At 42.7% G+C, this 17,405-nt stretch overlaps 1 protein-coding gene and 1 long non-coding RNA gene across 3 annotated transcripts in view; one reads left to right on the forward strand and one right to left on the reverse strand.

The window, feature by feature from the left end:
• LOC148125391 (uncharacterized) overlaps positions 1 to 16,503 on the reverse strand; it is a 30,890-nt gene extending 14,387 nt beyond the window's left edge. The window contains exon 1 of the long non-coding RNA XR_015744042.1: positions 16,382 to 16,503. This is a non-coding gene — a long non-coding RNA (uncharacterized LOC148125391). The remainder of the gene's footprint in view (positions 1 to 16,381) is intronic.
• A 221-nt stretch (positions 16,504 to 16,724) lies between these two features.
• Positions 16,725 to 17,405, forward strand: part of CFAP299 (cilia and flagella associated protein 299) — a 282,858-nt gene continuing 282,177 nt past the window's right edge. For both annotated transcript variants that reach the window (XM_087935800.1, XM_026718933.2), the window contains exon 1: positions 16,725 to 16,877. In XM_087935800.1, coding sequence (XP_087791926.1) covers positions 16,758 to 16,877 — 120 coding nt within the window. In that variant the 5' untranslated portion in view covers positions 16,725 to 16,757. The remainder of the gene's footprint in view (positions 16,878 to 17,405) is intronic.

Below are 17,405 nucleotides of genomic sequence, written 5' to 3' on the forward strand. Positions count from 1 at the left end.
AATAAAAAAAGCATCCTGTGCCAATTTGGAAAGATGGTATGGTTGGAAGTTCCCCCCTCCTTTTGTTATAATTTGTTTATTAAAAAAAATTAATGCAACAGGATAAACAGTTCCCTAAAAGAAAGAAAAAAAGTGCTGATAGATAGATAGATAGATAGATAGATAGATAGATAGATAGATAGATAGATAGAGTGAGTAATGGATAAAGTATCAGTCATTAAACTCACAGGTTACAATTATTATAAACTGATTAATTAATAATTGCATAGCATTATGTTCATGATGCCATCTTAAAAAATAACTAGAAAGTTTTATTAATAAGAAACTTAATATTATTAAAATTAAGTTACCACTATTTGTCATTGTACCAAAGATAGATGTATGCAGCCATGTAAAAAGGAGAAGAGAGGAAAAGGGGGAAAAAACCCTTTAGAAATAACAACAGCAACAACATAATAATAATAATAATAATAATAATAATAATAATAATAATAATAATAATCCAGCCTTTGGAAACTATTGTACATAATTTTAATTTTTTTTCACACTTTACCCAACCGTGATTCATAAACATTAAAATTCTTTCTAAAAATCATCTTTAGTTCAATTACTTTCCCCTTTAAAACCACGCTTAAGTGTCTCAGTAGAGCTCTAAACTTATCTTCTACTGCAGTCTCGGTGAGTAGAACAGCCGAGGCAGGCAATCCGCTCTGCCGCACTTATCAGCTGGGCTTCAAACAAAGGAAACATAGCAAAGACTAGCACAGGGGTGGGTGAGTGGGGCCAAATGATCACCAGAACTACCAGTTCACCCCAAACCGGTCCGTACCGGCTGAATCCCACCCCTGAGGAAGTCGTGCCTGATTTTATGCCCCCCCTTTTTTTTGCTATGCTTGTTAAGTGAATCACCCAGTTAGGTGAAATACGTGGTTGTTAAGAAAATCTGGCTTCTCCGGTTGTGTTTGCTTGTTGAAAACCAGTTGGGAAGGTTGTGAATGGCAATCACATGACCCCCGAGATGTTGCAACCATCCTAGATACGTGCCAATTGCCAAGCACCTGAATTTTGATCACGTGACCTTGGGGAATGCTACGGTTGTTGCGTGAGTATCGATAGCAAGACGCTTTTTTTTCAGCGCTGGGGTAACTTTGAAAGAATGGCTGTAAGTCAAGGACTGTTGTAGGCACCAGCAACAATTGTGTCATTTAATGATGGAGTGTTTTATAGCTTTTTGACCGTGTGTGTTAAGCTGCCTAAAGTTGCCAAACTAGGGAAGCAGAAGAACGCTGGCGGTAAATATATAAATAAGTAAGTAAATTTTCTGCTGTGTTAAGATTCAGCCGAGGCAGAGAACCGTGAAGACCCAAAGGAGATTGAGTTCTTTCTTATGGATTCAGCTGGGATGAAAGCTTCTTATCAACATCACAGAATTGGAAAGGGCTATTTCACGCATGGAGGGCAGCCTCAAGCAGGACTTGAAATTGAATCAGAATAACAAGAGTTGGAAGGGACCCTGGAGGTCTTCTAGTCCAGCTCAGGCAGGAAACCCTACACCATTTCAGACAAATGCTTGCCCAGTCTCTCCTTAAAAGCCTTCAATATCAGAGCACCCACAACTTCCGAAGGTAAGACGTTCCACTGGTTAGTTGTTCCAACTAGCAGGAAATGACTCCTTTGTTCTGGATTGCTTCTCTCCAGAGGTGGTATTCAGCTGGTTCTGACCAGTTCTGGAGAGCCAGTAGTGGAAATTTTGAGTAGTTCAGAGAACCAGCTAATACCACTTCTGACTAGCCCCGTCCCCATCTATTCTCTGCCTCCCATTGAGTCCCAGCTGATCAGCTGGGTCTTCTTTAGTTGCCCTGCACAGGAGAACAGAGCTGGAAAGCAGGTTAATGGGGTGGGTAGGGAATGGGGATTTTGCAGTATCCTTTACCCTGGAGTGAGGTGGGAATGGAGATTTTACAGTATCCTTCCCCTGCCATGCCCACCAAGCCACGCCAGACCCACCAAGCCATGCCTACAAAACTGGTAGTAAAAAAATTTGAATCCCACCATTGCTTCTCTCCTTGATTAGTTTCCATCCATTTTTGTCCTGCCGTAAGAGCAAAACAGGTTGACCCCCTTCTTCTTTGTAGCAGCCCCATAGATATGCTCTGACCCAGCCTCAGCAACAAGCCCCTTTTCAAACAGGGTAGGAACAATGTTTTATTCACATGGATAAACAAAACCTCCAAACGTAATTAGATCTGGTTCTGGCCTAGTAATCCGAATTGCTTGCTTGTATCCTGAAAGCGAGCTGTTGTCTGTGACAACTGACCACTCCCAAACCCCTCCTATTTATTTTCCAGCCAGGGAGGGAAGGGCTGGCTAGCATCCACGTCTGTTTTTTCCCTGAGAGCCGGCTTATTGCTTTCCTTTGCTCTCCTCTCCTCTCCTCTCTACACATCCATGCATTTGGGGTGGGCCCCTTCTGTTCCTCCCCCTCACTCAGCTCAGGCATTTGAAGGCAGCTGCGTCTCCACCTGGGGGAGAATTGAAGGCCCCAACTCTGCCTCTGCCTCCGATGCTGTTTCCTTATCAGAACCTTCCAAAGGCTCTCAAGTTGGCCCTCAACCTCCTCCTCATCTGACTCTACTGCTAGCTCTGCTGGCAGCCGACAGGCCACAAGGTATTGGAAAACTGCTATTGTGTCACCTCTAGTCCTTCTTTTCATTAAACTGGACGTACCCAATTCCCACAACCCTTCTACCCTCCAGACCCCTAATCATTTTAGTTACTCTTTTCTGGATTCTTTCTAGAGTCTCAACATCTTTTTTATATCATGATGACCAAAACTGGACGCTATAGTCCTTCAGCCTGTGAAGGAAGCTATCTGACTTCTATTAACAACACATCCAGGGAATGGAATCCCATCATTGTCTTGATAGTAGGTCACCCTGTCAAACTTTTCTTCCTGTTGGAGAGTTTCCATTAATGCTCAGTTGGAATTTGCTTTCCTGTAACTTAGGCCTATTTTTATTTTTATTTGTCAGTTATGTCCTTAAGGTACCTTCCTTCAACCTTCCGAAGGAGAAATGTGTCAACAAGCCAAGCCAAGAATTTCCTAGAAGGATCAAGGCTGGGAGATTTGTATTCTACCATCTGTTGGAATAGTTAAAGCCCTTACGCTCTTCTACTTCGTGCCTTATCCTGAGTAACAACAGATATTGCTTTTTTTAATTTTCCAATTTTAACCCAGATGCTCTGTCATTCATTAGGAGCAGCTATAGACTCTGTGTCATGGTTCCTCTTTCCATTGTATCATTTCCTTTTGAACAAATTGAACAAATACGCCTATGGACTGGGTGAAACCAGGCTTAATAGCAGGGGTGGGATTCAAATTTTTTAACAATTGGTTCTGTGGGCGTGGCTTAGTTGGTGGGCATGGCTTGGTGGCCATGGCTTGGTGGTCATGTGACTGGATGGGCGTGGCCAACTCAACATCACTCACATCGAGGCATGCATCTCCTCGCCTGGCCTCTCATGACTGTGGAGATGCTGCAACAGTCGTAAGTGTGAAAAACGGTCATAAGTCTCTTTTTTCAGTGCCATTGTAACTTTGAATGGTCACTCACACAAGCAAAGTCCCAGGAAAGGAGGAAAAAACTCCAAAGAAGTTCCAGAGACAGGAAATCTAGTCCTGCCAAGAATTTAATAAGAGTTAATGGAGAGGCAGTTTCTGTAAGCAACACCAGAATGTTTCTTTCCTGCCTTCCTTACAGGATTAGGCCAGTAATTTCTTCTAACAACCGGTTCTCCCAAACTGCTTAGAATGTTAACAACCGGTTCTAGTGAATAGGTGTGAACCTGTAGAATCCCACCCCTGCTTAATAGCAGGAACCATGAGAGGGATCTTGGAGTCTTAGTGGACAATTTAAGCCAATGCAGCCAAAAAAGCCAATGCAATCTTAAACTGCATAAACAGAGGGATACAATCAAGATCAAGGGAGATACTGATATCACTTTGTAAAGGCTTAGTAAGACCATACCTAGAGTACTGCATCCAGTTATGGTCATCACACTCTAAAAAAGATGTTGAGACTCTAGACAGAGTGCAGAGACGAACAACTAGGATGGTTAGGGAACTGGAGGCTAAAACATTCAATGAACAGTTGCAGGAACTGGGCCTGGCTAGTCTAGTGAAGAGAAGGACCAGGAGAGACAGGATAGTGGTCTTCTAATATTTGAGGGGCTGCCTCAGGGAGGAAGGGGTCAAGCTATTCTCCAAAGCATCCCAAGGCCAGGCAAAGAATAATGGATGGAAACTGAACAAGGAGACATTCAGCCTGGAAATAAGGAGAAATTTTCTGGCAGTGAGAACAATGGAAAACCAATGGAAAAGAATTGCCTTTGGAAGTTGTGGGAGCTTCATCACTGGAGGCTTTCAAGAAGAGATTGGACTCCCATCTGTCAGAAATAGTGTAGGGTCTCCTGCTTGGCCAGGGGGCTGGACTATATGGCCTGCAAGGTCCCTTCCAACTCTGTTAATCTGTTAAAAAATTGCATCCTGCACTTACTATTTCCCAGTTATAAGAGTTGTTCTACTCATTTTTCCACGATAGCTTGTGTGTGTGTCTTTTGTGTTGAGAATTCAAGCACATCTTCTTTTATTTCCCGAATTGTGTATAGGCAATGAAAGCCATCAATTTTATGAGCCAACGTGCTTTCTGATTTTTCACTGAGTGATTTAATAGATCCAATGACCAAAAAAGAGCTTTCATTTCCTTCTACAGGGCACAAAGTTTTATTTGTGAGCTTTACTGCAGGGTTTCCATTTCCATTTTCTAAAGAATTCATTTTTAAGTGCACTGCTATAGCTCACATTGCTTTGATCAAACATATTTTCGCCACTCTTTCTGAAGTGCAACCATCTCATGCCCAGGAGCCATCCTTTATATTCTCAGAACATAGTTCTCAAGACCTTACCGGCCCTAAAATTTTCTGCAACGAATCTCCTGGATGAAATACATCATCGTATGCAAGTCCATATATCCCACTGAAATTTAGAATTGATCCATAACATTCAATGGAATTGAAATAATATTAAAACACATTTCTTTTTGTATCCCGTTGATTGATTGAATGACTGAAAGAGTTTTACGGCTGGTGTTTTGTGTCCTGAAAAGCTTAAAAAAAATACAATTTTACAGAATTAAAATGTTAAACAGGTGTGCAAGTTTTTGAGCATACACCACACCTCTTCAAATTAACAAGAGAAACAAAAGGTATTTGGTTCTGATTTCTATTATGGGTAGTCCTCCACTTACGACCACAATAGCGCCCAAAATTTCTGTTGTTAAGTGAGACATTTGTTAAGTGAGTTTTGCCCCACCTTAGGACCTTTCTTGCCACTGTTGTTAAGTGAATCACTGTGTTCAGAGTATTGCAGCATAAATTCAGTGCCAGAAAAGTAAACATAGGTGACTTATCATTTAACTTCTTTATAAACATATAAAGTAAATTTTACAGTACCAGTTGTAGATTTCTCCAACATGGAACAAACTCAAGCAGAAGCAGACATGTTACAGGTTCAGAGCAGAACATCAACTCAGGAGCTTAGAAACAGACACCAGTCTCACTTTAGTTCAGCAGGCACGCACGACACACAGCAGAGGAGAGAGGCAGTTTCATTTTCAATAGACAGACTCAGCTTAAAACAGCTTCAGAGCTGCAGAGCTTAATATAGAGACATGCTTAGGCTGCTTCTAATTTCAGTTTCCAAACAGTCCTCATTGGCTGACTTAGTTGCTATCCTATTCATTGGCTGGCCTTGTTACCATGCTCTATTCCAGTTCATGAATATACTCTGACACACTGCAGCTATCAAATTAGTCGCATCATGTTTATGACTGTTGCAATGTCACAGCACCATGTGATCAGGGATGGGGTGATTCTGCCGGTATGAACCGGTTCGGGTGAACCGATAGTTCTGGTGATGAATTGCCCCCCCCCCTCCAACTGCCACTGTGCTAGTCTGTCCTATATTTCCTTTGTTTGAAGCTCAGCTGATGGGGTGGCAGAGCAGATTGCCGGGCCTCAGCTGTTTTAGTCACCGGGGCTGAAGGTAAGAGAAGTTTTACAGCTGTTTTCAAACACACCCTGCGCGCGCGCTCACCGAACCAGTTGTTACACTGGTTGAATCTCACCACTGCATGTGATCCCCTTTTGCGACCATCTGACAAGCAATGCCAAAGCCAGATTCACTTAACAACCATGTTACTCACTTAACAACTGCAGCAATTCCCTTAACAACTGCAGCAAGAAAGGCGGTAAAACGGGACAAAGCTCACATCACATATGTCTCACTTAGCAACATAAATGTTGGGTTCGATTGCGGTTGTAAGTCGGGGAGCACCTGTAAAACCACGAAGAAAGCCTTTCCCTTGATGTGAGAGAGAGACATTAATTTAAACTGAGCAAAGAGCACATGTCTTTACTGACCCGCTTTCATGCCAGGTTTTCATTTTCTGAATTTCCTTGTCACTTTATCTCAGTTCTGTGTGTTCCTTAAATAATGCAGGGCTGGCAATCTGTCTGACTTTGAGGATAAATGTGATAACAGCGGAAAGGTTTTGTTCTCTCAGCTCTGGCTTTCGATCACAGTTCATGCACTGCAAAAAAAAAAAATTGTGCAATCATGCTTCTCAGAAAAAAAATTGTGCTCCCTCCGAGGTGTCTGTTTTGGGACATCTCCCCTAATGTGTCCTCATTATTGCTGCTTCACACAACTGGAAACAAAAAGGAATTCAGTGTTTGGAGTGATTCACTTCTGACTCAGCGGTGGCAAATGACAGGGTCAGCCACTCAAATGAAAACCCTCTGTTTGGACTTACACCCCACAAATGCAAATCGTGTCTTCTCTCTGCCCTTGTCTTTTGTGACTTGGGATTAAAATAGAATAGAACACTTTATTGGCCAAGTGTGATTGGACACACAAGGAATTTGTCTTGGTGCAAATGCTCTCAGTGTACATAAAAGAAAAGATACATTCGTCAAGAGTCAAGAATCATCAGGTACAACGCTTAACAATAGTCATAGGGTACAATACGCAATCAAATCATACTAGGAAACAGTCAGTATAAATCACAAGGATACAAGTGACAAAGTTGCAGTCATAAAGTCACAAGTGGGAGGGGATGGGTGATAAGGAGTGATGAGAAGATTAATAGTAATAGTAGGAAAAAAACTGTCTTTCTGTCTAATTGTTCTGCAGTGCTCTATAGTGTTGTTTTGAGGGAAAGAGTTGAAACAGTTGAAGTCCGGGATGTGAGGGGTCTGTAAATATTTCACAGCCCTCTTTTTGACTCGTGCAGTATACAGGTCCTCAATGGAAGGCAGGTTGGTAGCCACTGTTTTTTCTGCAGTCCTAGTTATCCTCTGAAGTCTGTGCCTGTCCTGTTGGGTTGCAGAACCAAACCAGACAGTTATAGAGGTGCAGATGACAGACTCAATAATTCCTCTGTAGAACTGGATCAGCAGCTCTTGGGCAGTTTGAGCTTTCTGAGTTGGCGCAGGAAGAATATTCTTTGTTGTGCTTTTTTGATGACGTTTTTGATGTTAGGTGTCAGATCACTCAAAGGAACAGTTAGCATACATAGCAATGGCACTTTTAGATATAGATTAACAGACTTGGAAGGGATCTTGTAGGTCATCTAGTCCAACCCTCTGCCCAAGCAGACCCTACACCAGTGATGGCGAACCTTTTCAGCACCAAATTGCCCAAAGCTGCGCATGCATCCTCAAAATGCAACATCCGTGTGTGCCCTGCACATGCGTCCTGCACATGTCTGCGCCCCCACATCCATGTTACCAAGTGCCCTGAAATGTGGACCTGTGACTGTGGGGGCAGGGGGACTCACAGAACTTCAGATATAGGCTGTAAATCCCTTTTTGGGGATTGGTCGTAGCTTGAAACAGTTGCTGGGTGACAGGTTATAAGTTGAGGCCTACCTGTATTCTATCCCATGCAGCAAAACTGAGGGCCTACAAGAGGCTAAATCCTCTCAGTGTTTTGTTTTATTTTTAATTCCTTGTGACACTGGTTTTCCCCGATGCTGGTTTTACCTGGACTTTATTCGAGCCTGTTTGCCTTTGTAAATGTTTTAAGAACAGAATAACTGAACTGGAAGGGACACCAGAGGTCTTCTAGTCTAGCCCCCCCCTCAAACAGAAGACGTTATATCGTTTCTGGCAAATGGCTGTCCAATCTCTTCTTAAAAACCTCCAGTGATGGAGCACCCACAACTCTGAAGGCAAGCCCTTCTGCTGAAATTTGAAAAATACTTGCATCCCGTTCTTAGTCCTGTCGTCACTGAATATTTTGGAAATCTCAGAAGCAAAAAAATATATACAGCAATTGTCTGATTCCTTGTGAGATCACAGCCGCAGGGGGGAAAAATATGGAGATTTTCAAAGCGTCTACATGGCCAATAGGGCACTCCAGGCTTATCTAAACAGGTGGCCTCAAAAGGAAGCCCCAGAGGAGTTAAAGAAGCCAGGAGACAGTCATTTCTAGCAATATGGCTGTCATTTCACAGTTCCATCTGCATTCTGCCTAGGCTCCCGTGTCCTTTATTGGTTCTTTCCCCCCACCCTTTCGTTTTTCTCGCCCTATTTTGTGTGCACATATGTGTGACCTATTTCTTTCTGCAACAGGCAGGGATGTAAACACTCCACCTATCCCTTCAAAAGAAGGATTTGCCATTTCTCTCCCTTTACTTTGAAGGTGGCATGCTTGGGGCAACGACTAATTAGAAGTGTTTAGCTACCAGGTTCTTTTGTTTTAAAACGACAACAGAAAGACATTGGGGTCACTGTGCCTGCTAATCGTAAGGAAGAGCAAGTTAGAAGAGGTGAAGCCACATCAGGTGATTCTCACTGGGCTTTCCAGATTCACCGAGAGCCAGAAAAGACCATTTCTTTCTGCCAATCAGCTGGGATGGAGCTGCCTGGCAATTATGCCATTTGAGGGTCTCGTGGGAAGGCAAACGGGAAATGCTCAGCGGAGCTTCTGGGGACTCGAAAAGTAGGTTGTTTAGCAATTATATCTGAGTGTTGGACACGTTCGGTTAAAGTCCCCAAAGAGTTTTGTCTCTGCGCAACAAAATTAGCCCTATTGCAAATTTCTATTATAGGTAGCGTTTGACTTACAACCATTCCTTTAGCAATTGTTCAGTGTTGCACTGACGCTGAAAAAAAAAAAATTGACTTAACAACTGGCCACACTTACAACCATTGCGGCATCCCCACATGATCACGTGAGCCAAATTCAGTTGCTTGGTAACCTGCATGTAATTATGATTGTTGCAGCGTTGTGGGGTCATATGCTTGGCATTTGAGACCTTCCTAGCCAAACTGTTCTGTCTTAGGCTTCCCCAAAAAGCACTAAGCAGACTCTTTGTCCCAACCAAACACCTTCTATTAAACAAATGTGAATTTCTTGCGTTCACATTCAGCCAATGTCCTGGCAAACAATCTTTCAGGGGTATAATTTGGATCTCAAACCTTATCTACCTTGGAAAGCTGCTTAGTAAATATTTCCGAACACAGTGCTGACAAGGAAGGGCTTAGCACTGAGTTTTTAGGATGCACAGATCTTCACAATGATGGAACGAACAAACAAACAAACAGTTTCCTGCAAAAGCCCCCTCCCCTTTTGCTCCTCTTTTAATCCTTATGGGAGAGGCCATTCACTGTCCACCTGTGGCCTTACTCCCATATCAACCCTTAGTTCATAATTGTTCTTTTCTTTTGGCAGCTCTGTGCATGCACAGGGTAGGAACCGGCTCCAGCTGCTCCCTCACCTCACTGCTGTCCGACTCCGAAGGCAGACGATAACTGCCAGACTGTCCTGGCCCCATCTCTGCCTCTGGCGAAGAGCCCTTGTCCGAGCCTTCCTCAGCCTCCAGGACTGGCCCAGGTTCCTCCCCAACCTCCTCACTGTCTGACTCTGCTGCCAGCTCCGCTAGCTGCTCGCGGGCCACAACAACTTCCTTTAGGGTTGACTGATTTGTTCTTGCAGTCCAAGGGACTCTCAAAGAGTGTTCCCCAACTCCACAATTCAAAAACATTAATTCTTTGGCACTCAGTTTTCTCACAGCTATACATTACCATCAGGAAAAAGAGAACATAAATATCTCCCCATTTTATTTAGTCAGTTAATTCATGGCTTGGGACCAGGTTACCTGAGGGACTGTCTCTTGCCAGTCACATTTACCCAACCCACTAAAGGCGGGGAGGCAGGGAATATTGTGGGTCCCATCTCCAAGGGAGATATGCCTGGTGGGGTCTAGAAGAAGGGCCTTCTTCAAGGTGGCTCCCTCTCTCTGGAACATCATTAACCCAGAGATTAGAATGGCCCCCAGTCTGACACTCTTTTGAAAGGCCCTGAAGATGTGGTTCTGCCGGAGGGCCTGGGGAACCCGGAGTGGGATGGAGCCCATTAAATGGCTCATGATGTGTTGGGTGGGGTTTTTTTTAATTATATTGTATTATTTTATTAATTTATTATAGGATTTTCTCTTTTGTTATTATTGATTGTTTTTATATGATGTTTTTATATTCTTGTAAGCCTCCTTGAGTCGCCATGTGCGAATAGGTGGCAATATAAACCTCATGATTAAATAATAAATAAATAAATAAGGAGAGAGGTAGCAGCTAGTTACGGCTCAAAGTCAGCCAGATAAACCCTTCGTAAGCTGCACTTCCAAACCTCAGCTTCCTCACTCAACCATATAAATCACCAACATCTGAGTTTCCGCAATATGATAACACAGGCACTATGTATTAAGGCATCAAGGCACAGGCACTAGCGTCACACAATGTTGTATATCAAACCCAAACTATGGTGCATTTTTTTCCTGCAGTGTGACAACTCAATCCATGAAATGTCCAGGTTTGGTGGGACATGAACACAATAGGATTTGGCCCTTTTGGCCTGACCCTGAGTGTTTCTCAGCTGTGGCAACTTTAAGAAGTGTGGACTTCAACTCCCAGAATTCCCCAGCCAGCATGCTTAGCTGGGAGTTTCTGTGATTTGAACTCTGTGCATCTTTAAGATGCCTGGGTTGAGAAAAATCACCCTAACTACTAGACATGGCTGCCTGTCTTTTGAAAACAGCAGGTTAGACAGCAGCAAAACATGTTGATTTGTTTTCAAGTGATTCTATTTGGTCTGAATTGGCATCCTTGAATCTCACTGCAATGTGATTTAAATTAAGTAAGGAATAAATTGGATCTCTTAACCCAGAGTTTGCCCCTCCCCCAATCTTGGCGACTTTAAGATGCATGGACTTCAACTCCCAGAATTCCCCAGCCAGGCACTGGGGGAATTCTAACAGTTGAAGTCCACACGTTTTAAATTTGACAAAGTTGAGAAATTCTGTTTTTGGCAGACTTAGGTTGTGTTGCTATCTTTAGGTTTGCAAATCTTGATTAAAAACTCAAAAGGATGCTCCCAGCTCACACTGTGATCCTGCTGTGGGAAGAAATATCCATCTGGTTCTGTTCCAAGCTGGGAGAGAGACATAGAGGCTGATGGAAAGATGGTTTATTGATGAAGCAGAACCACATGGGTTTGTGGTTTGTAGTTCTGCACAGCTAACAAAAAAGGAGGTGAAAGTGGGTGGGTTTTTATACCTTCTTTGGGCTTTGTATTTGAGCTTCCTGTTCCTATGCAAGAACATGTCCTTTAATATTCTATTGGCTGTTGTCAGATTCTTATGGGGTCATGTAGGGGTCGTAGCTGGCTCTATAGGCAAGAGAAAATGCAAATCTTAAGTGCTTGTCTGAGCTAACCTGGTTTGCCCCTGGTTTATTGTTTATCTGAGCTCGCAGGTAATATTTGGAGTGCTCTAGGATGGTGCAATGAAGGGGCTTGTGTTCTGAAAGGATGTTGGGCAGTTTCTATTGTGGCTTAATGGCTTCATCCTGTATTGGATCTATCTATTCTGCCTTCGTTCAGACTTTGCTGCAGGGAGTTTCCAAACATTCTATCTTGAATGGATTACCAAAGCTGCATTTCTAACAGCTGCCTCCTCAGTTTCTGCTTGCGGGCAGGGAGCTGCTTCCTGCCTCTAAAAACATGTTTCTCCATTTCTCATTTAGGGAAATATAATATTCTGCCTTTTTAATATTTCCCCAAATATTTCATTCTTCGGCGGGGGGGCAGTGTTAGTGCTGACTTTCTACACTGCAAATATATAATATTTAATGAATCCCAGCAACACTCACTTCAACGTGTTTGTCTGATTACTGCTTACATTTTCTACCTCGGAAAATGGTATTGTGATTTTTTTTGGCGAGTGCATTTTCTCTTGATAAATTAACATTACGTACTTCGATAAATGCTGTAACACAACAGCTATCAAACAGATGAACCAGATTGAAATTGCTTAGTGGAAAATTAGAAGAAGGTTCAATTACACTTGACTGCAAGCAATCAACAATCAATTTTAATTGTGCCCTGCGTTAGGGATCATTATGATTTGAGATGAGAGTTAAAAATAACTTTGGTAAATAAACAGCCAAAAGTCTCAGTGCGGTTTCAGCAAATATAGATTTCTACTGTGGCAGATTCAGTTCATACAGTTAGTTCTCAACTTATACCCGACCAGAATTTCTGCTGCTAAATGAAGCAGTTGCTAAGTAAGTCTCAATCAATTTTATAAGCTTTTTTTTGTCACAGTTCTAAGCAAATCCCTGCAGTTGTTAACTGAACCACATGGTCAGTAAGCAAATCTTATTCCTCCCCCTTTGACTTTGCTTGTTGCAAACAATCTGGGATATTATAGTCATTGTATATATATACCAGTTGCCAAGAAATACAATTAAATATAAACAAAGCCATGGGGTGGGGGAAGCGGGAGATTTGGACCAGTCACTCTTTTTCAATCTAACCTACCTCAGAGGGATGTTGTTAGGAAATTAGGTGCTCGCCTTCTTGAGTTGGCACCGGGAGGTGCTTTCAGCAGGTTCTGACCAGTTCTGGAGAACCAGCAGTGGAAATTTTGAGTAGTTGAAGAGAACCAGCAAATACCACCTTTGACTGGCCCCGCCCCCATCTATTTTCTGCCTCCTGAGTCCTAGCTGATTGGCTGGGTCTTCTTTGGTTGCCCTGTATAGAAGAACAGAGCTGGAAATCAGGTTAGTGGGGTAGGGAGGGAATGTCATGCCCTTGGTAGAATCGGACTCTGAGGGAGAGGAGGAACAGCTGACAGGGAGTGGAGGTGTGGCTTCAGAGGTTGTGGATGAGGCTGGGGAAGGGTAGAGACTGGCTGGGCAGTCAGAGGAAGAACCAGGCCCATCCCCTCTGCACCCTAGGACATGCAGGGAGGAACGGAGGAGACAACAACTTGGCTTGCGAGAGAGGAGGCGGCCATGATCCTCCTCATTGGTTGCAGCTGGGGAGAATAGTATATAAGAGAGACGGTTAAAACACAGTGTTGCCAGAAGCAAAGCGTGTTTTATTTTGGGCTGAATTTATCTTGGTTGGCGTTCTTCCAACAGACTGTGCCTTGTTATCTCCTTGAAGTTGGTAATTACTTATCCTGGTCCGTTGTGGAAATTTCATCATTGTAGTTTGTTTGGATTTTGTTAAGTTTGTGTTACACTCTGGGTCATCACAGGGAATGGGGATTTTGAAGTATCCTTCCCCTGCCATGCCCACCAAGCCATGCCCACCAACCCAAGCCAAGTCCACCAAGCCACGCCCAGAGAACCAATAGTAAAAAAATTTGAATCCCACCACTGGTTGGCATGCATGTATGGCAAGAGAATAATGTAACACTAATAATTTCATATGCAATACAGGTATTGTATATGACTTATGATCACAACTGAAGCCAAAATTTCTGTCGTTAAGCAAGACTTTTAAGTGAGTTTTGCCCATTTTATGACCTTCTTGCCACCGTTGTTGACTGAGTCACTGCAGTTATTGCGGAAAAACAAATCTGGTCACGTTGCCAACTTCAAAAGCCAATACAAAAATGTATGCCACCAGATAAAAACTGAATGCACCAATTATCACATTAAACAAGAGGAAAACCTATGCACTTTCTACAATTTTATAAACAACAAACTGAAAAGACTCAAGGTCCATCCCACCCCTGAAAGGACCTAATGGTAAAAGACTGCAATAATGACACTATTAAAGCCAACCTCTTTAACACATTCTATGGCTCAGTATTTGTAAACAGCAATGGATCATGCCCAGTATTTCCTAGTCGAGCCACAGACAACTACAATGATCTAATACATTTGATTTTACAGAAGACATTGTTGAAAAAGCACTGTGCAATCTAAAACCATCCCTATCTATTGGACCGGATGGAATATGTGCCTACTTCTTAAAAAACCTATCCACTGCCATAGCCGAACCTCTAAGCATAATCTTTGAAAAATCTTTCAGGACCAGCTCCTTGCCAAAACTATGGTCACAAGCCATGGTCATCCCCATATTCAAAAAGGGAGACGTCAGCCTAGTTGAAAATTACAGACCAATCTCTTTATGCTGCGTCACCTGTAAAGTCATGGAATCAATTATTAACCAATCTATCATCCTCCACTTAGAGACAAACAACCTACTCTCTAATAAACAATTTGGTTTTAGGAAAAAACTATCCTGTAATCTGTAACTCTTACACTGCAAAAATATATGGACTACACAACTCGATCAGGGCAAAGCAATAGATGCAATCTACTTAGACTTCTGTAAAGCCTTTGATTCAGTGGTACATGACAAACTACTCCTAAAACTAAAATCTTACGGTATCTCTGGACACCTGCATTACTGGATAGAAGCATTCCCGTCAAACAGACAACAAATGGTCAAAATTGGGAGTATCCTATCAAATTCTGTACCTGTCAACAGTGGTGTCCCCAGGGCAGTGTTCTAGGACCAACTTTTTTCATGCTCAACATAAATGACCTCTGTGATCATATCAAGAGCAATTGCGTTCTCTTCGCTAAAGCTATTCAACACCATAGACAATACTGCTACCCTTCAAAAAGACCTTGACTATGTATCAGAATGATCAAACAAATGGCAAATTCAAATCTCAACAAATAAATGCTCTGTCTTACATATTGGCAAAAAAATAAATAAATCAGAAAATAAAATACAAGCTGAATAGTCAAGACCTTGTTGATGATCCAAACTCTGTCAAGGACCTTGGAGTTCTCATCTCTAATGATCTAAGTGCTAGAGCCCATTTTAACTACATAGCCAAAAAAGGCATTAAGAGTTGTTAACCTAATCCTGCGTAGCTTTTTCTCTGGTAATATCACACTACTAACTAGAGCATACAAAACATTTGCTAGACCAATACTCGAATACAGCTCATCAGTCTGGAACCCACATTACGTATCTGATATTAATACAGTTGAGAAAGTCCAGAAATATTTCACAAGAAAAGTTCTCCACTCCTCTACTTGTTGCAGAATACCTTATGCCACCAGACTTGAAATTCTAGACCTAGAAAACCTAGAACTATGCCGCCTTTGGTCCGATCTAAGTATAGTATATAAAATCATACATTGCAATGTCTTACCTGCAAATGAATACTTCAGTTTCAACCATAACAACACTAGAGCAAACAGTAGATACAAACTCAAGGTTAATCACACTAAACTTGATTGCAGGAAATACGACTTCAGCAACAGAGTAGTCAATGTCTGGAATACTCTACCTGACTCTGTAGTTTCTTCCCCAAACCCCCAAAACCTTAGACTGTCTACTATTGACCTCACCCCTTTCCTAAGAGGTCTGTAGGGAGCGTGCATCAACGTGCCTACCGTCCCTGTCCTATTGTTTCTTTTAGATATATTTTTTATTTTTCTTATATGTATCCATGTATTCATAACTATATTTTTACTTATACCTATTATCTTGTAAGCAATTGACAAATAAAAAAAAATAAAACTACTAGGAGTTATTAAGTTAGTAACATGGTTGTGAAGGTGAATCTGGCTTCCCCTGTTGCCTTTGCTTGTCAGGAGATTGCAATAGGTGATCACATAACCCCAAATCAGATAATCAGAGTTGGAAGGGACATTATAGGTCATCTAATCCAACCCCCATGCCCAGATTCAACCTTGAAATAAGAAGAAACTTCCTGACAGCGAGAACAATCAAACCCATGGAACAGAAGTTGCCCTCCGAAGTTGTGGGAGCTTCATCGCTGGAGGCTTTCAAGAAGAGATTGGACTCCCATCTGTCGGAAATGGTGTAGGGCCTCCTGCTTGGGCGGGCGGCGAGGGGTGGGTGGGGGTTGGACTAGATGACCTATAAGGTCCTTTCCAACTCTGTTAATCAGTAATCGAATATAATATTCTGCGCAGAGACCCAATTCTTGGTAGGAGCTGTTACAGATTCCGACGAGACTCTGCAAGGGAGTCACTGCCTCTTCGCAGATCCATTTTCTCGGGTCGCGGAGATTCGCGTTTCGATGATGATGTGTGTGTGTGTGTGTCTTGTCTGTGTCTGTGTTTGTTTGTTTGCGTGTTTGTTTCAAAGTTAGGAACGTGTTCTCCGTGCGATTGGCCAGCTGGGCTGAGGGTGGGTGGGGTCAGTTCATGATGCTTCCGAGCGATTGGCTGTGCCAAGGGAGGGGGCGGTATTGACGGGTGGGAATGACAGCAGGTAAAGCGGAGGGCGGTTGCTAGGGACGCGGCGGGCGGTTGCTAGGGTCGCGGCCAGCCGGCTCCTCTCGAGCTTGGGGATGTCGGGCGCGGAGAGCGACGATACCGGCGCTGTCTTGGATCACATCGTCACCCAGTTTAGCACTTACGAGGAGTATCTAGACTCTCAGATCACCACGCAGGACCTCTTTTACCTGGAGGTGAGCCTTCCTTGCTTGCACACAGGTCGCCTCTGAGCATGGGCTGAGTGGAGGTTCTTTCCGTGCCGCATGCAACCCTCAGACCCGGACAGGAGAGTCTCTGTTAGGGTTAAAGTGGGTTTGTCCCACTCGACAAGGGCTGACAAGTGAATGCTTTGTTTTGAGTTTGCACAGTTTATTGAATCATCAGCTAATCAAGTGGGACGGTTTTACACAAAAGTAACACCACCACAAACCCACACTAACCGAGTTTGTGGACATTCTCAGTCCTCCAGGCTATGGTTGTCCCCCAAAGATGTTTTCTTTCTTTCTTTCTTTCTTTTTTTAAAGATTTTATTAGTTTTTGAAACAAACATAAACAAACAAACCATAAAAACATCAAGGCATCTTCCATATATGTACATACAGTGTGCCGGTTGGTTTACAAATTGTTTTGTGCTTCCATTTCATAGTCTTCAGTTATAATTACATCGTATATAATCTTGTATTTTCAATCAAATATTAAATACATTAATATCATTATTAATC

This window comes from Pseudonaja textilis, chromosome 6, assembly GCF_049901715.1.
Source record: "Pseudonaja textilis isolate UNSWEBS1 chromosome 6, rPseTex1.2, whole genome shotgun sequence".
In the NCBI taxonomy this organism is placed as follows: Eukaryota; Metazoa; Chordata; class Lepidosauria; order Squamata; family Elapidae; genus Pseudonaja; species Pseudonaja textilis.